The following is a 19,896-nucleotide window of genomic DNA, read 5'->3' as shown; positions in this document are numbered from 1 at the left end:
TTTTACATGGATTATGTAGGCAATTTCAAACCCATTCTGTGTCTGAACGATATTGGCAAATAACATACAAAGTTCAGGGTGTTTACTGTTCCATTCTTGCCACATTTGTTGAACTAAGTGTATTAGGCTTGCATCCTTTTGAGTTTGCGAGATGCACTCTTTAATACTAATTGCTGTTATCCATATACTAACTGAATGAGCAGTGTGTACTTCCAGAGCTGCCAAATTTGGTAGGTTAGAGCTGTGCATACAAAGAATTTTTAACAAACCCTCCGATTAACTGGTGACAGAGCCAGTGACCTTAAAGATCCTAAGCTAATATTTGTATTTTCAGTCTCCTTTAAATAAGAAAGACAGGATGCAGTCATTATATTACCTTCTGCATTGTTATATTACACTTCTGTGACTTGTGCATAGTTTGCTTGGAGCTAGAAAGTTCAGTTTGGGCTTAATTCACAAGAATGGAGTACATATTCCTTGATAGAGGCTTTGATAGAGACACTGGGAACTAACATCAGGTGACACAATTCCAGGGCACTTCTGTGGCCTAGGCTTGTAAAGGCTCCAGGGCCATTAGCCTAGTACACACCTATGAACCTGTATTCAGCCTGACTATATCACCAGAAATTTAAGTAAACTTTGCTTATGTTCCTTAGACTAAGTAACAATGCAAACAGTTAGTTGCGGGTTTAGGAGGGGAAACATTGACTGTACTGCATGGGAGTTACGCTGCATGTGTAGCTACTTTGTGTGTTCTGGAATGGAGAGCCTTATCAGGAAAGTACAGTTGTGTAAGTTGAACTTACCATAACAGTAGATATTCGAATGATCACTGCTGCAGTAGCGTTAGCTATTTGTGTTATATCCTGCAAGGATATAAGAGCTGGCCAGCTTCCAAAGCTTATCTAGTGTTACCAGGAAACTTGAAAGAGGAAGAAGAGATAACAGGTTGTGAAGTGACATAATTTTTGAATTAGGGCACTATCACAAACAGGTTTAAAAAAGAAAGATCCAAAACTAGTCTCCAATTATTTTCTTTCTTTCTTTGGCACTAGGAACACCCTTGAATAAAAAACATTCCCCTCTTGGGAAGGAGGAACTGGTTCTCTCAATCCTTGGGACAGCATGCGATGAAGAACATGTGGAAACAAAAGAGTCTGCTCTGGCGGATGAGGAATGACCCCTCCCCCTGGAAAGGAGGAATTTCTTTCCACTGCTGTCTGTAATCTTGATTAATAATGCTGAGAAACAGTTTGTTTGAAGCAATCTGTTGCCAAAGAGGAAAAAGGAGATTAAGATTTTCTGGAAGAAAAAAACGGGACAGGGTGGGAGTGGATCACAAGGTGTCTAGAATAATCAGTCTGACATATTGGACTATCCTTGGTTTGGGGAGTTTAAAAACTTCTTTTTGGAACTCCTTGGCCATTCCTTCTTAAATGTCTGTTTACCTGAATTCTGTTGAGAATATTTATTCTGTTTTCTCCTAAAAATGGAAGAGGAGAAAGGAAATCCCTTGAACAATTCAGAATGCCAGCAGATGCTTCCCCAGGGATGGGCACCGCATCCTGGTGCAACAAGGAAACCTTCCCTGTTCCCTTTTCCAGAACCAAGAAGAGTAGCTCTCCCTTGCCCACTGAATGGATTCCAACGGCTGCAGAGGGCATAGCTAATCCCCTCTCCATAGTGGCTGTAGGTAATACATCAGAGGGATCCAGAATAAAAGATGAGTGATCTGAGATACAACAAATAGCCAGAGCAGAGTCACCCACCTGTGGCTGATGCAAATTACTAGCCTGTTCTGGTGACAAAGGCTGTTGCTTAACTTTTTCTGTTTGTGGCTAGAAGGACTGACTATGGGACAGGTAGTCCATTTCATGGTCATGCTGAAAATACTAACTCTTTCCTGCGGTAGACAAGCAGCAAATGCAGGTAAAGCTAGCTGTCCACCAAAGTTATTTATTTATTTATTTATTTTTGACAGAAAAAAAAACAGAGTGAAAACTACTTCCAAACATTATGCCAGCCCTAACAAGGAAAGATAGACACATTTCTCTACAGAAAATATGTTTTCAGTTAGTTAGCAGTACCTTTAAACTGGCAGAAAAAATAGTGTTCTATTTAAAAGTATGATACAGTCTTGAAACAGTCCGTTAAAACACAACACAATACTCCTAGCTTTAAAATAAGTGTCCTAAAGAGTAAAGTAATAAAAGATCAGTAAATCTAAGAAAATGGACACTTTCCCTCCAAAGGAACTTATCTGCCCAACAAAGGAAAGCACAAGCCAACTGTCAATCCTCAAAAGTATCAGAGGAGCATAGTCTTTGGCATGAGGAAAGCTCTGAAGGACTTCACACCCCAATTTGTCCTTTAGTCAGCTCAGCTTGAGCTGCTTAACAGTTTGGGTGCATGGAAATTGCCCTGAAGCTTTGGAAACTATCTGGCTGTTATATTCCTGGCATGATATAACCCATATAGCTAAGATTTTTGTAGCAGTGATCAGTTTGAAGAACATGTGGTGGTAATTATGGAGATGGCACTGAAGTACTATTATACCAACATGGAGGATAGATTTAGCCTGTTATAATCATATCACATAAGCTGCTTGTGCTTATGTATGCATTGTGGAGTGGTCTGGTGTATATGCATGTGGAAGGAGATGTCTCTGTCATTACACCTGAAGTTATTGTAGGTCGCTATGAGCAATCTGTTTTCATTGTAAGTCTTGGGTTGCACCGAGGTGAACAAATGGTGATTTGCTTGAAAACAAGCCACATGTTGCAAGCCCTTCTCAGTTAAAATGTAGACTTTTCTGTTAATTTTCTTTCTTTCTTTTGCTTGAACTTGAACAAAACCTTTAATTAATCTACATTTGCAAGTAAGCAAAACATTTTTCCACTGCTCTCTTGAATGACTTTTAAAATGTAGACATTATTGATTTTTTTTCTAAAATGAGACTCATTTAGGGTTGCTCTAATAAAAGTCTATGAAAGTGGACCTGGTAACGTTTATATTAGCAGTCAGCGAGAAGAGGGAAGGTGTTTTATTGAGTCATGCCATTGTAATTTACTATGATTCATTGATGCTTACACTGCCTGTCATAATGTTATTTTTGAGAGGATATGTACCAGATTCTTGCCGGTGATGGTCTTATAACCTAGATCTTCATGATTATTTTATTGATCTCAGGATGTGTTGAATTGGGTCATGTCAGGGAGATGTGATAGAACTGCCTTGAATATCTATCTTCTCCATTCATGTTTAATTGGATTCCTTGTTGGTATAATAGAAATTCAGTGCCATCTCCATAGCTAGCACCATTTCCTAGTCTGGTTCCCAGTTCAAGAACACACAGACAAACTACTTATGCAGCATAACTCTCATGCAGTGCAGTAGTGTTAGCATTGCTAGTAGATGTAACTTGTTTTTTTTAAAACACCTTTACTGAATTATCACTTGTGACATAGGCACATTTACATTAATACAAAAGTAATCAAACTGCATTAAAAAATTAAAATTAGCAAACATTATACTTCACATATATTGTTATATATCATATAACCTAAGCAACATTACATAAATTATTCAATTCCTGCCCCCTTTTTAACAAGAAACATCTTTATTAAACGTCACTTACGGCATAAACAATCATACATGCATACAAATGAAGACAAACCACATTGACACAATCCTAGTTGCAAGCATTTTACATCACAAACCATACTGACACACTCCTAGTTGCAAACATTATACATCACTTATAATCCACCCAATCATTTTCAGTCAAACATTACATAGCTCATTTAAGTACTGCCTTCTTTTAACCTAATTTCTCCTCTATATGTATTTTTCTCACAAATCCACTTCTTCCTAAGTAGTTTGCTCCTACCCTTTTCTAAAGATCTCAATTCCAGCTGTTTTATCTGTGTTACTATATTCAGTACTTCTAATACAGTTGGTTTAGATTTTGAGTTCCACTTTCTAGTAATTTCTTTTTTGGCAGCCACCATAATTAGACACAGCAAGGCCTTGCCATCTCTAGGCAATTCCGATTCTGTATCATAGCTCAGAAAAAATCATCTCCCTCGTCCCACCAATCCTCCCACTCAGCATCCCTGACAGTGCATCCCGCACGGAATCCTTAAAGTCCATGAACCCACCGCACTCCAAGAAAATATATTCCCAAGTGCCTATTTCTTCCCCGTCACACCTCCAACATTTCCTGTCTACCTGGGGAAAAATTCTCTGGAGTCTACTTGGGATATAAAAATATCTATGTAAACATTTTCAAGCAAAAATCCTAAATCTTCTAGACGTTGTTGCATATTTGGGAGACACACACACACACACACACACACACACACACACACACACACACATATATATATATATATATATATATTTCCATTGTTTCTTTGTGAATTGCTTATCCAGTCTCTCTTTCCAATCCTTTCTAACCTACTCTGATTGATTCTTATAGGTATCATGCAATATTTCATATGCTCTACTAATTATTCCTTTTTTAATGCCAGCTTCTTTTCTAGATTCTACTAAAAACTCTACCAGTGGTGGTATTTCATTCAAGACCCCCCCCCCATTTCTTTCTTGTTTCCTATACTCTGATATCAATCCTTGTGTCAAAGGAAAAAACTTCAAAGACCAATACACATAGGGTTCAGTTAAGGCACATTTAATAACTTGCTGCTAGGAGACAAAAACATGCAAATACAGGATTTTGCCTAACTACTAACAGGAAGTATGCTATTCTTATACTGTTCTACAAGACATTGCCTTCTATGGCTGACGTAATCAAACACAACTTTCAGTATTGTTCTACAGCAGATGTTACTCAGATTTTCTACTGACATGACTGGATTTATGAAAAACATTTTGAGAAAAACAACCTGCCCTTAGTGGGCCCTAGCCCATTACAAGCTTCTATTGTGTAGTTCTAATACATGTGTTACATTTCAAGGTACTTTTCTAACTCTGACACAAGCAAATGCTGATTGCAGTTCATATTTTCAAGCAGTCTTTGTTCCAATTATCTATAGCTTCTGCAGCTGTGTGTTTTCTCACAGCACAAGCGGAACTTCTTGTCTAAGTCTCATAACATTAATACAAGCGATATTGTTCTATTCATTATTTTCTGACACAAGCAGAAATTATCTGCTTCTCTGTAAATTTCCAAAGCATAAGCAATAGCTGTGCATATTTCATGACAATACAAGGTTAGAAAGCTTCTGCAATTTGTACATATTTTATGCAGTGTGAAATAGAATAAATGTGTTAACCCTTTTCAAGCCTTAAATGCACTAAGCATATTACTAATACATATACTAATACATATTTCTGACACCTTGATAGAGAATGCAGTCTCTAACCTGCAGTTCAAATAAATTCTTAGTGTCTTCCCATTCTGTTTACTTTCCCTCTGTAGTTATTTGCTGCCAATACCTTGGCTCCTTTGCCAGTTTTCTCCAATAAATTCCAGACCCCTCTTGCCTATTATTATATCCTTAATTCCAGTCATCCCTATCAGCAAAATCTCCTTTCTCCATTCCTGTGTTGCCTTTGCCAGTTTTCTCCAATAAAATCCAGACCCCTCTTGCCTATTATTATATCCTTAATTCCAGTCATCCCTATCAGCAGAATCTCCTTTCTCCATTCCTGTGTTGCCTTAGTTCTTAGAGCACTTTCTGCTACTTTATGAATATAATATTTCCTATGATTATTGTTATTCTCCTTAAAGGCCTGCATCCAAAATCCCATTCTCTTTGTGTTTCTTGAGCTTCCCTCCTGTTTCAACATCACCCCTTTCCACTTTTAGTTATAGTTTTCTGCTTGTCCTATGTATAGGAGCCTTAATTGTGTAGCTCTGAAATACCCCTTCAAATTGGGTAATCCCAATCCACCCTGCTCTACTGGAAGACTCAACTTACTCCACTTGACGCTTGCCGTCTTCCCCTCCCAGATAAAGTCCTACAGCTCTTTATTAATTGCTAGCCACAACTTTTCCTCTGGTTGATAAAAATATGCCTGACCTGTGTAAACAGATGTGACTTGTTATTATTGTTTCATCTTCCCATGGGTTACCTGATGCAGTATTGTAAGTAAATGGGATAGGATGGCTAAAAAGAATATGACTTTAGATGTCCTTGTTTTAGAAATGTCAGAAGAGGCTTAAGAATTCACTTAACATTTTACCACAAAAAAAATGTTATAACAGGAATATGGCATTCACTCAGGCTGCCCTACAGTGTCAGTGATTTACTTCCACTCAGGTGCTTAGTAGGGTAGTCTGTCTTGTATTAGAATAGACATTGTAGCTTTCCAAGCTTCCTTCATTATATATGAGCTGCTAACATGGTATTAGATGTCTATTGAGTTGTCACTTTCTTCACTTTGCCTAATGTCAGATATCAGAGTAAGTCCATTAATACCTTTTTGAAGTTTTCTGCATTTGTTGCTGTTCAACTGTTCTAAGCAAAAAAAAAAAAAAAAAAGTGCAATCAGACTCAGAGGACTGCACAACAGTTTATTACTCTGGTATGTATGCAGTATTTTACCAGATCTTGTTTCTACCATGGTAAATAATGAGTGCCTATTATTAATATTTTAGGGCAAGCTGCAGTTGTGGGTAGATTTGTTTCCTAAGACTTTTGGTCCTCCTGGCCCACCATTCAACATAACTCCTCGTAAAGCAAAGAGGTAAGTTTTTCCACTCTGTTATATAAATCAAAGAGATAAATCTATAATATACCTGAGACACAGAAGAGAGTGATTAAAAGTTACATGCCATGTCAGTATGGCTAGTGAGCCCTGGAAAGGTAGTATTCCAAGTAAAAATAATATTGTTTCAGTATTGGTATGTATCAGCTTCTTAACATCATGGCATGTCTGAGCAGAAATATACAATCCTAACAATTTTACAACACCAAGTTTAAAAAAACTGTCAATTACTGATTGTAATCCACTCGCACTGTGCCATAGATTACTGTGAGGGAAAAGTTACTTTCTTTTTGCTTTCTTGTAATTTGTATTGCTTGATTGCCGTCTTCAATTTGTATATTGTGGTGTTTCTTTCTTTACACTGTGTTTTAGTTATACCCTTTTGATTACATATTTAAGCTAGGAAAGAGACCACAACTGTGTTTCTTATGAGTCAACCAAAAATAAAAGCACAAAAAATACAATAAAATAAAAATAAATAATGATCCAAGGACTCCAAAAGGAACCTGCTTTTATTGTATAACACAGATATTAAGCCCTTTCGTCCCTGACACTCGGGACTTCATCAGAATACAAATACCAATATTTTATGCGTGGTTTAAATATCCCCCATCACATTCAATTTTAAACCACCAACCAATCACCAAACAGATTACAGCAGGAAATACTATTACATCACCCCCTGTTAAGGTAGATCACAGTGTTAAACAGTGAAAAGCTTAAAAAAATATATACATGCATGTATTAAATATATTATTATTCACGTATTATACTTCAATCCTTACTTAAAAAAATTATTAAGAACTTTATAAAGCTTATACAATATAATGCCAAGTATAAAATATAAATGATATAATATTCACCCGTTCGTACAGCATTGGTGTAATGGATATAGCATCATTCAATTGCAGGGGAAAGATTGCTGCCAATCTTAGTTACCAGAGTAATCAAGTATATCCAGTAGGGTATGTGTTGAATGTGACAAAAAGGGATATGACTGACACAGAGAGGTTGAGTTGTAGTGAAGTGGTGAGGGGTAACAATGAGAATAATGGAGGACTCGAATATTATGGTGAATCAGATCAGGATTTTCAAATGGTGAGAAGCTTGGAAAGATTAGCTCACAGATATACAGAGAAGGGGGAATACAACATGAAATATTACCCACAGTCATGGACAGGAAAATGTGTACATGAGAATGAACAACTACCGGCACTGAGTAATTTTGGCAATAACATTGCATGTACCTTAAATGGTTTCACTATCTACAGTTACACAGATAGGTCAATTTCACCTGAATATTTTAATTTGTTATCCAAGGGTATTACGTTTATCCCGGAAAGAAAAGGGGATGTGGTTGATAGTGTTATTGCATTACAATTATACACTAGGAAGTTAAATTTTTATATATTTTTTCCTGAACGGTGGAACATCGTAAAGATGAGCCCAAAGGGTGTGTTTGTACACCTAGAAAATAGAGTGTATTCAACATATTCTCTAAAGTATTCAATTGTATTTATTACTGCTTGGTAGTAACTTGATTAAAGTTTAGCTGTCATTCTAAGTCTTTTGGATTAAGCACTTGGGCTTCAGACCAGTTGTTTTACATTAGGAAGGTTTGTGGCATGCACTGTGGTGGCAGGACAGGTAGCTTTCATCCTTCTAAGTTGGGAACTGCTGATTGAGAGCCCAGTGTCTGTTATTCTTAAAGTGTATTAGTTCTGGTTTAAGCACTTGGGCTTCAGGCCAGTTATTTTACATTAAGAAGGTTTGTGGTCTGCACTCTTGTGGGAGAAGAGGCTGGACTCTGCCCTTCTGAGCTGGGAATTTCTGGTTAAAGGTTTATAGTGCCTGAATATTTGAACTGTATCTTACTGAAATTGGTACACCTTGTTTGCTGTAGCATAGACTAGATCCAGGCTTGCTGAATATAGCTTTGTTTATATGCTTGTTGTTTGTTTGCTTGTTATTTCCCTGGAACGCTAATTCCACCTAACACGGCTTCTCAGCTTCTGTGGATCACTAGTGATATCTGCATTGCTTACTGTACTTATTTCCTTGTTTCACTTGAAAGAAAGTTACTGTTTGTCGTTTTTGCATTTAAGTTACCTGTAACACATTGCACTTAAGTTACCTGGCACTTGCTCACTAAAGCAATTATATAAGTCAGCACTAAAAATTAAAAGCACTACACCCTCACTCCCCACTGGCCCTGGTTTTCAATTATTAAGGAATTCCCAATATTATTCTAGCATGTCCAAAGGTCAGTTGTCAATCTCCTCTCCGGTCCAGCTGGTGAATCTGGGAATTTTGAGGCAATGTTACAACTGCCTCATGTACACAGGCAACCATCTCCTCCTCCCAACAAATTCCAACACATGTGAGAGATGCAATCATATAGCCAAACTGGAGGCCAAGCTCTCTTAACTCAGTACTGGCATAACCAGTCAGGAGGAGAAGGAAACCACACTCACTACAATTCCAGTCTCACATTGACCTACCACGGCAGCAAACCAAACACATAATCACACAAAAACATACTCGGAGGCTCTAAATAAAGATCTGCCGAAGCAGCAGAGACCTCCAAAGCAGACACCCAAGCAGCCGCTACCCCAAAACAAAACACGTGCAACACATATCTCACAAAGCCAATGTGCCAAACAGTCATAGCCCTTAAGACTAAACAACACACCTGATACACTTGTAATAGGTGACTCTATCGTCAGGCACACTGACGTCCCACTCACCATGCTGAACAAGGAGAGGGTCACGGTGAGCAGCCTGTCGGGCGCTAGGATCCGCCACATAACACAAGCACTCAGGTCACTCCAAGGCAAGTACAAATATGACTCAGTCATTGTCCATGCTGGTGTGAATGACCTGAGACGTACCTCCCTGGACTACATGAAAAGAGACATAAAGGAGCTCTCTGAGCATGTAGCCCAGGCTGGTATGACCCTGACCTTGAGTAGCATCTTACCCTCACCAAGAATGATGCCACAATATGAAGACAAGATGATCAATTTCAACAATTGGCTTAAGTACTGGTGTCATTCAAAGGGGATCCAATGCCTGTCAGCTTGGGATGATATGCTCGACAAGCCACGATGCTTCGCTAGGGACGGCTTGCACCTGTCACCCTGGGCTTTGGATATTGGCAAAGGCTCTTGCTACCCCATAGTGCCTTTTTTAGGCAAGGCTCAAAAGACAAACCCACCTCCATAGGTAACACAAGGGATAAGAAACTAAGAGTAATGCTACTCAATGCCAGAAGTCTAAACCTCAAGATGCACGCACTCAAAACTATCCTTAGCATGGAGAACATTGATATCTGTGCAGTAACAGAAACCTGGTTCAGGGCTCCCGAGAGCACCCCAGCACTACCAGGTTATACCTCATACCATGCTTTTCGGCCCCAAAACTTGGACCGAACCACAAAAGGAGGGGGAGTATCGATATTCATCAAAGATACCCACACCTCCAGGTTGGTGGCAAAGCACGAAGCATCAGAGACTATCCATGTGCAACTAACAGTGGGTAAAACTGCCTTCCAGTTTATAGCCTGCTACAGACCACCCTCCCAAACCCAGGAACCCCACTCGGCCTTCCTGAGAACACTGGAAAATATGAAGGTCTCTCCAAACACCATTATATTGGGCGACTTCAACTACCCAAACATAGACTGGGAGCATTATTCTAGCTCCAATACTCTAGCCCAAAGGTTCCTAGAATTTATAAACTCAAATGCTATGGAACAACTTGTTACCACTCCCACAAGAGGGGAAAACATACTGGACCTGATCATCACCAACATGGGGACTCTATGCTCCAGACCAGAAGTGTATCCCTCACTGGTAAGATCAGACCATAAACTAATCTCACTGGATATTCACATCCCGACCCCACCCCTGCCCAGAAAACGACAGTGAAAAACTTCTCTAAAGCAAATTTTACCCTCCTCAAAACTGAGGTGGAATCCTTCAAAGCCCCCGGGCCTGTGGAAAATACGGCCCAGACCGCAGAATCCTTTATAAACGCATTCTATGAACACTTTCAGGAATGCATGGATCATGCGATCCCAAATAAAACCAAGACCCAATCCTCCAAAGGCAGACGTCCTGTCTGGTGGACCCCAGCCATAAACAAACTATACAATAGAAGGAGGAAGCTAGTAAATGATAAAGCAAAATCCCAAAAAGGGAAGGCATCACTGATCAGTATTAGCAAAAAACTACGGGCACACATAAAATTGTCTAAGGCCAGCTTCGAGAGAAAAATTGCACAGGACACTAAGAATAATCACAAGGCTTTCTTTAGTTATGTTAGGAACCTGGGTGGTAATTCCCAGATATGCTCAGAATTAGTCCAAAATGACAAAAAATACACCGAACCCACAGACATTGCCAACATCCTAGCTGACAGGTTCAGCAAACTTCTCCCTCTCCCCACCAAAAGGGCAAATATCTATCCCAGCAGAGTGCTGCCCCTGACATCTCAGATGCTCAGGTAAGAGCCGCCCTCTCCAAAGCAAAAAACACAGCATCAATGGGACCAGATGGTGTCCCGGGCTGCGTCCTACATGAACTCAAAGAAGAGCTAAACCCAAACATAAAACTACTGTTCAATCTCAGCCTTACTACAGGATATGTGCCCAAAGAGTGGCGTACAGCAACAGGGGTCCTTCTCCATAAAGGTGGTGCCTCAACGGATCCTGGAAACTATCACCCCATAAGCCTGACTAGCTTGGTCTGCAAAGCTATGGAAAGGATCATCATGGACCTCATAAATAAAGATATTGGGGACTTACAAACACTGGATCCTACCCAGTTCGGCTTTGTTAAGGGCAGATCCTGCCTCTTAAACCTGGTTGATTTCTTTGAAACAGTCACCAAGGCCATTGACGAGGGGAAGGTGGTCCACACAGCCTACCTGGACCTCGCAAAAGCCTTCGATACAATACCCCACTCTGGCATTATAGATAAGCTCACCAGCTTAAATATAAACCCCTATGTCACTAGATGGATTGCAAACTGGCTCAAGGACAGAACCCACATGGTTAGAATTGCTGGAGCCATGTCAGACTCCAAACCAGTTACAAGTGGTGTCCCACAAGGCTCAGTCCTGGGACCTCTCTTGTTCGGTATATATTTCTCGGAGGTACAGGCCAACACGGAAGGACTGTGGCTGACCAAGTTCGCAGATGACTGCAAACTGGGCGCCATAATCGACTCTCCAGCCGACACAAGCATCCTCCAAAAGGGCCTCATAGAAACAGACAACTGGTGCCAGAGCCATGGCCTCAAGCTAAATGCCAAAAAGTGTATAGTCATCCCCTTTGGCAAAAACAAAGTGCCCACAAACTACCACATAGGTGGAAATCCATTAAGTACAGAAGAAGTAATTAGGGACCTGGGGACCCAAGTTGATAGTAATCTCTCATTTGACAACCACGTGGCCAAAGTGGTTAGAAAAACATTTTATATAGCCCACCTAATCATGAAGGGATTCACATCTAGATCAGGGAGGTCATCGTGCCTCTTTACTCATCCCTCATCAGGCCCATAATTGAGTACAATGCCCCTTTTGGGATGTACCTTACCAGACACCTGCAGCAACTGGAAAGACCCCAAAAGTACCTCACCAAGAGGATCAAAGGGCTCAAACAGATGCCATATGCTGCCCGGTTAAAGAAACTACCAGCTCTACTCAGTGGCATACCGCCTGTTCAGAGGCGATCTGTGCCTGACGTATAAAGCCATGTCCAACCCGGAATTAATGGACATGCTGCACCTCAGAAAATCCAAATCCCATCGAGCTACGCGCTCAAGAGACTTGAACCTCAGCACTGAAATAAATAGGACATGCTGGAGGGACAGATTCATAACCCAGAGGCTCCCTTCACTCTGGAATAAAATCCCAGTCCAGGTTAGGCAGAGTCCCTCATTGACTCTCTTCAAGAGGAATCTTGATGAGTGGATGGGAGATCGTAGGTTTACCCCGGGTATCACTTCTGTGTCACTGTTAGACAGAGGCACAGTATACTAACCTCGAAAAAGGGCATAGCAAAATAAATTTAAAATGGGTGTGCGAAAGCCAAACACATTCTGGCTAGGCTTATAAATGCCCTAGGGCAGATAGCCTAGTATGAACCTATGAACCTATGAACCTATGAACCTATGCCTCTACATCTCCTCTTGGATGTATTTGAGAAAATAGCGATGGAAGATATTTATAAAATCTATCAGTATGAAAAGAAGGTGTATTGGAACCTTACAAGGGAAGAGTATAATTTATTATCTGAATTAAGGGGTGACAAATCAGTACGTATTATGACCACAAATAAGGGTGGAGGGATAGTGATTTTTAGGGCAATAGATTATTCTAATGAGATGCAAAAATTGTAATTTGATGAGATGACATATGTTGTGGTCTCAAAGAACCAGATTAATATTGCCTATTCCCGTATTGATCCTATTATTCCTGCACTTTTTGGTATTCTGAAAATCCACAAAAATGTGAAGCAACCACCATTTTGACCCATAATGGCAGCTAGTGGGTCAAAGACACACCTTTTAGCAGTTTTAGTGGATTTTTGGGTACAGCATTTAGCGGAAAATACAACATACCTTGTCAGAGATTCATTGGAATTTTTGGGGCAATTAAAGCAGGATATCCGGGAGAATAATCCTATATTCTTTACTATAGATGTCAAGGATCTCTACTCCATAATTCCTAAAGTGTACTGGTTAGAATTATTCAAAGAAAAGTATTCTAACCTTACACATGACTAGGTTACCCGCACATCTGAATTAATGGGTCTTATCTTAGAAAATAATTTTGTATTCTTTGAGGGAGAATACGTTCAGCAAATTAAAGGTGTGGCAATGAGGGCATCATGTGCCCCGGTATATGCTAATATTGTATTACTGGGGTGGGAGAATAGATATGTTGTTACATGCCCTTATTGGAATAATGTAAAAATGTATTAGAGATTTTTGAACAATATCTTTATTTTGTGGAAAGATAAAGTTGAAGATATAGAGAAATTTATACATTACCAGGGGAACACTACAGAATTTTTGGAATTTACATATAAATATGATAAATGTGGTATTAACTATTTGGATACCTACATATCTCATTTCAATGGAGGGTTTAAATCCATGATCCATCGGAAGAAGACCTTTTGTAATTCCTATTTACATTTCAGAAGTAGCCATCCAAACACCCAGAAAAGGAGCATTATCAAAGTGCAGGCAATACAGGTAGCCCGGATGATATCTCATCAGGATGAAGTCATGGGGGAACTGAATAAAATTGGGGCTATGTTTTGTGAGAGGGGCTATCCCAATGAGTGGGTGGATTAATATTGGGTGAGGTATATAGAAAATGGGGAACCCATTTCAAACCCTTATTAGGTTTGTGTATGGAAAAAAACTGTGGAATATTGACAGAAGCTAAAGTTAAATATGAAAAAGCTTGTGTCTTGCAATATAACCATTTGATGGAAAAAATAAAAAAAAGTTTTTCAAAAGAATTGGAATATATTTAGGGTTAACCATGAGGTTTATGAGAAAGTTGGATCTGGACCTAGGTTTGTTAAAAAAACAGGGGATAACTTTAAAAAGTTATTGGAGTGTAAAACAGGTTTCTTGGGAGGTTCTGATCATGGTACAAAACACTGTGGTCATGTAACCAATGTCCCTATATAAATAAACAGACATATTATTTTAAATAATAGACTAATGAATAAGGTAACATTTGAAAAGGGTAATTGTGCAACAAGTAGGGTGGTGTACCTGACTATATGTATGACCTGGAAATGTCTATGTGGGTAAAAGTGAGCGTCCACTAAAATGTAGGATTTATGAACATTTAAATGATATGAAAAAAAAAACAGAATAATGCTTTGTTTAAGCATTCTCAGAGCTCTGTTGATTTTAATAAATTTGTCTTTGGTATTCTTGAGAACATCAAGCTTGATCTTAGTGGGTGTGATTGGAGAAACACACACTCAGAAAAAAAAGAGACAGAGTGGCAATTAAGACTGGTAGCAATGTTTCCCCTGGGATTGAATGATGCTATAGCCATTACACCAATGCTGTATGAACAGGCGAATATTATATGATTTTGTATTTTATACTTGGCATTATATTTTATGAGCTTTATAAAGTTCTTAATAATTTTTGTAATTGAGGATTGAAGTACAGTACATGAATAGTAATATATTTAATACATGTATATTTATTTCTTTTAAACTTTTTCACTGTTTAACACTGTGATCCACCTTAATAGGGGATGATTTAGGCATTTTCTGATGTAATAGTATTTCCTGCTGCAATCTGTTTGGTGATTGGTTGGTGGTTTAAAATTGAATGTGATGGGGGATATTTAAACCTGATAAAAAATATTGGTATTTGTATTCTGATGAAGTCCCGAGTGTCAGGGACGAAAGTGCTTAATATCTGTATCATACAATAAAGGCGGGTTCTTTTTGGAGTCCTCGGATTGTTATTTATTTTTATTTTCTTATGAATCACACAGAAATTAGAATGGGTCAGTTAAAGTTAATTACATGTGAAGTGAGGGTGGAGCTAGGAATTAAATCTTCTGTTTGAAAAGTAAAGTAAAACATTTCAAGACTTTACTGGAAAAGCTCACTCAGATTTTGCCGTAGATTGCTATGAGGGAAATGTTAGTTTGTTTTAGCTTTCTTGTAACTTGTATTGTCTCATTGGCTTCTTCTGTTTTGTATATTGTGGTGTATTGTCTTTACACTGTGTTTTTATTATATTCTTCTTTCAGTTGCATATTTAAACTAGGAAAGAGACCACAACTGTGTCTCTTGTGAGTCACAGAGAAAGTAACATTTGAACTCAGCTGTCTCTCTAGTTGGCCATCCCTTATGTTAATTTGACTACCTATTTCCTTCCCTCTCCTCTTTCATTGGCTATTGTCAGTAATCACAAAGTTATTATTTTTTTAAATCACTCCCTTTCAGCTATTTAAATTTATTGGCAATCCCACTGTGATCCATAGAGTCAGAATACCCACTCCCTTCTAATCTGTCTTTCTCTTTTAAAATGATTGGCTCTCCCCTTGGATTGCTAAAACATGAGTAGCCCCCTTTTTCATATCTAACTGCTTAGTACACACTCCAACTCTTAGGATATTAGCCCATTTTTCCATCTTACCTTTTGAATCTGCCATATCTAATCCAAGACCACCAATTATTGGAGAACCTGCATTCTGCCTCTCAGTGGTTCATAGGTAGGTACTAGGCTATTGGCCCTATGGCATATATAAGCCTAGCCAAATGGTACCCTGGGTTTTGCCACCCAAGAAAATTATTTTCCTGTGCCCCTGTCAAGCAGAGCCACATTAGTGATCCCCGGGGTGAATTTCCTATCTCCCATCCAATCATCAAGATTTTTCTTGAAGAGTGCTAATGAGTTGTTTTGTTTGATATAGATAGGTTGTTTGTTCCAGAGTATGGGAAGTCTCTGGGACATGAATGTATCCCTCCAGCATGTTCTGTTTATTGTGGTGACAAAGTTTAGGTCCCTAGAGGGTGTAGCTCAGAGGGATTGGGATTTCTTTAAGTGGAGCATGTCCAACAGCTCTGAGTTTGACATAGCTTTGTATGTTAGGCAGAGATCACCTCTGAGTAGGTGATATGCGACAGAGTAAAGCTGGAGTTTTTTGAGACGGTCTGCGTAGGGTATCTGTTTGAGGCCGGTAATCCTCTTTGTGAGGTATTTCTGTGGCCTTTCCAGTTGTTGTAGATGTCTTGTGAGGTACATACCAAAAGGGGCGTTGTACTCTGTAATGGGTCAAATGAGTTATGAGTAGAGGGGAACAATTACCTCTTTTTTCCTGGATGAGAAACCTTTTGTGATGAGGTGTGCCACATAGAAGGATTTCCTGACTACTATGCTGATGTGATTATCAAATGAGAGACTACTATCTACCTGTGTCCCAAGGTCTCTTATCACACTTTCAGTATTAAGTAGACTACCACCTATGTGGTGGTTCATGAGTACAGAGTTTTTACCAAAGGGATGACAGTGCACTTTTTGGCATTGAGCTTGAGGCCACGGCTTTGACACCAGGCATCTGTCTCAGTGAAGCCCTTTTGTAGGATGTCCACATTATTAGGAGTTTTGATTATGGCTCCTATTTTCCAGTCATCTGCAAACTTTGTTAGACAAAGACCTTCTGTGTTAGCCTGTACTTCAGAGAAGTAGATACCAAACAGGAGAGGACCTAGGACTGAACCCTGTGGTACTCCACTTGTCACTTGTCTGAAGTTGGATTTAGAGTCTGCTACTTTCACAGTGTGGGTTCTGTCAGTGAGCCAGTTGGCAACCCATCTTGTAACATAGGGATTTATACCTAGTTTAGTGAGTTTATCTATAATTCCAGAGTGGGGAATGGTGTTGAAAGCCTTGGTGAGATCTAGATAGGCTGTGTGAACCACCTTACCCTCATCTATGACTTTGGTGACCACTTCAAAGAAGTCTATCAGGTTTAGAAGACATGATCTGCCTTTTACAAACCCGAACTGGGTAGGGTCCAGAGTCTGGAGATTACCAATGTCATTGTTTATAAGTTCCATGATAATATGTTCCATAGCCTTGCAGACCAGGCTAGTCATCTTGGGATGTGTTTCTTGTTTTGCTGCTGCTGAGAAAAGGAGCAGAGGCCATTGATTTCTGACTGGACAGTGAGTGTCTGTGTGGGATCTTCCTGATTGGTCTGGTTGTAATTTAAGACACCTACTAGGAAAAGGCTACAACAAGCATACAGACCCTTGCATTATCTGCGAAAAGACTGCTATCACCAAAGAGCTTGTGGCCTACTTCTCATCTTGGAATTGATGCTACAGTTTTGTTTCTGATAAGAGAAGCAAAGTGACATTGAACCCCAGCAGCATGAAGCTGTGGTGAGACCAGCACTAGTAGTAGTCAGGCAGTAGCCAATCAGGCGGATCCCTGCTTTTCATCATTCTTGCCAAAGCAAATTCTTTCTTTTCAGTAAGTACTGCTTGTTTAGCTGTTGTCTAACCCAGCTTCAGAATATCTTTCTAAATACTTCATCCAGAAATCATAAGGGTCTGCTTATATGTTTCCCCTCAAGTATTTGGCAGTACCCTGTATAGATGGAGAGAGCTTGAGTTGACATTTTTCCTGTAAAAGCACCCTTGAAATTTCACCATTACCTAGTTGCACACTGGGCAGCTAATACGTAGTGATGAGCACTGCCCCCAAAGTTGCAAACTGGATACTCCTGACATTACTTTATATTCTCAACACAACCATCTAATCAATAAAAAAGTGTCTGTTTCCATAGATATGGACTTTTCTACTATCTCCGTTACCAGCTTGATGGATATGGGCATCCTAAAACAATGTAGAAATTGATTCATGTTTATTGATAACAAGCTAATTCTCTGATAAGGTATGTGAGAGATGTATTTACAGAATGTCACTGGAGGAAAAGCTGTCATATAAAAGCATTCCTAATGTCAATGAGGTTGTCAGTAGTACATACTCTGCACCTATCACACACAGTAAAAAGCAAACACTTAGACCCACATATGCTAAGGCACTTAAATGTAACCTTCCTAAACACCAGAAACCTCCTAGGTGAAGTACTTATAACAAATACCCTAAACAGCTCCAAATGTACTCTTTCAAAACAACACCCAGATCAACAAACACAGCCACATCTCATGGAGCCTCTACTTCTAAGACCATAAGGCAAGCCACAGCACAATCCAACATTCTATTCATTGGAGACTCCATTGTGAGGCATACTGATGTCCTTCTTACCAGGGAGAGTAACAATAATGTTATGTTCAGTTGCTTATCAAGGTTCAAGATCCGCCACATCACACATGCGCTCAGGCCATTGGACCACAAGTACCTGTATGTCATAGTCCATGTAGGTGTAAATGACCTGAGACATATCTCCCAAGACTATATGAAGAAAGGCATCATGAAGTTCTCAGAATATGTGTCCTAAGGTGGTATGAGTCACAGTACGAACAAAAGATGGCTAACTTTAATAATTGGCTTAGTTTCTGGTGTCATTCTAAGGGGGTGCCATATCTGTCAGCATGAATGGAGATAGTCAACAGACCACGCTGCTTTGCCAGGGATGGTCTGCACCTCTTCCCTCTAAGCTTTCAAATATCAGCTAAAACATTGTCCGCCCCACATAGACCCTTTTTTAGGCAATGCCAAACTGAAAGTTCTTCTGACACAGCAAATCAGGACTAAGAAAATCTAAAGATGTTATAGCTCAGTATTAGGAATCTGAGCAAGAAACTCCACTGGCTGCAAGCTTTCCTACCCCTAGAAAATGCTGAGGTCTTTGCATTCACTGAGACATGGTTTAAAGCCATGAAGAGCACACAGGCAGTGCAAGTCTATAATGCCTTCCACACATTAAGACCAGCTAATATACAGACAGGGAGTTAAGGTAGAGGTGTCTCGATTTACATCAAAAATAAATATACCTCAAGGATGGCCATGCAGGACAATGCACTTGAGCGTATTTAAGTTCAAATCACCATAGACAAAATGCCATACCACTTCCTTGCAAGCTAAAGATTCCCTCTATGACCTATGAAATGCATAACATGTATTTAACCTTACAGGAAACACTCACTCTACAATCCAATACCATATTCATGGACAACTTTAATCACCCTATTATTAACTGAGAATCATACATGACACCAAATGTGCATGCAATGCGATTCCTGGATTTTGTAAACATAAACTCCCAGACTAGATTGAATATATGCAGACCAGGGGCACAAACATACTGTATCTGGTCCTCACATGTATGGGAAAGTGCTGCACACCGTGTAGTGTAATGTTTTTTGTGGTAAGGTCAAACCAAAAAATGGTCTCCATTGAAGTCAGAATAAAACCTGGAACCCCAGGTAACCCTGGAATGTTCAGGAAAGACTCTAAGGCTAACTTCCTACTATTAAATGATAACCTAGAAAAATTTCGAGCCCCGATTAACTCTGAGAACACAGCTGCTTGTCTGGAACTGTTCAAGGAAACCCTGTACAAGCATGTTAAAAGCTACATAGAGGAAGCAATACCCATCAGGCAGCAGTACCGAACTAACTCAAAAAAACAAGCC

General features: G+C 39.5%; 1 protein-coding gene across 5 annotated transcripts in view; it reads left to right on the top strand.

Annotated features, from left to right (window-relative positions):
• The window catches only part of DYSF (dysferlin), a 3,914,743-nt gene that overhangs the window by 3,560,820 nt on the left and 334,027 nt on the right, over nt 1-19,896 (top strand). For all 5 annotated transcript variants that reach the window (XM_044064060.1, XM_044064063.1, XM_044064061.1 and 2 more), the window contains one exon: nt 6,623-6,711. In XM_044064060.1, coding sequence (XP_043919995.1) covers nt 6,623-6,711 — 89 coding nt within the window. The remainder of the gene's footprint in view (nt 1-6,622; nt 6,712-19,896) is intronic.

Source organism: Protopterus annectens, chromosome 2.part2 (assembly GCF_019279795.1).
Source record: "Protopterus annectens isolate FY-2018-M chromosome 2.part2, PAN1.0, whole genome shotgun sequence".
Taxonomy (NCBI): Eukaryota; Metazoa; Chordata; order Ceratodontiformes; family Protopteridae; genus Protopterus; species Protopterus annectens.
The sequence above is the reverse complement of the archived record's forward strand: the minus strand, read 5'-3'. Positions and strand labels throughout refer to the sequence as shown.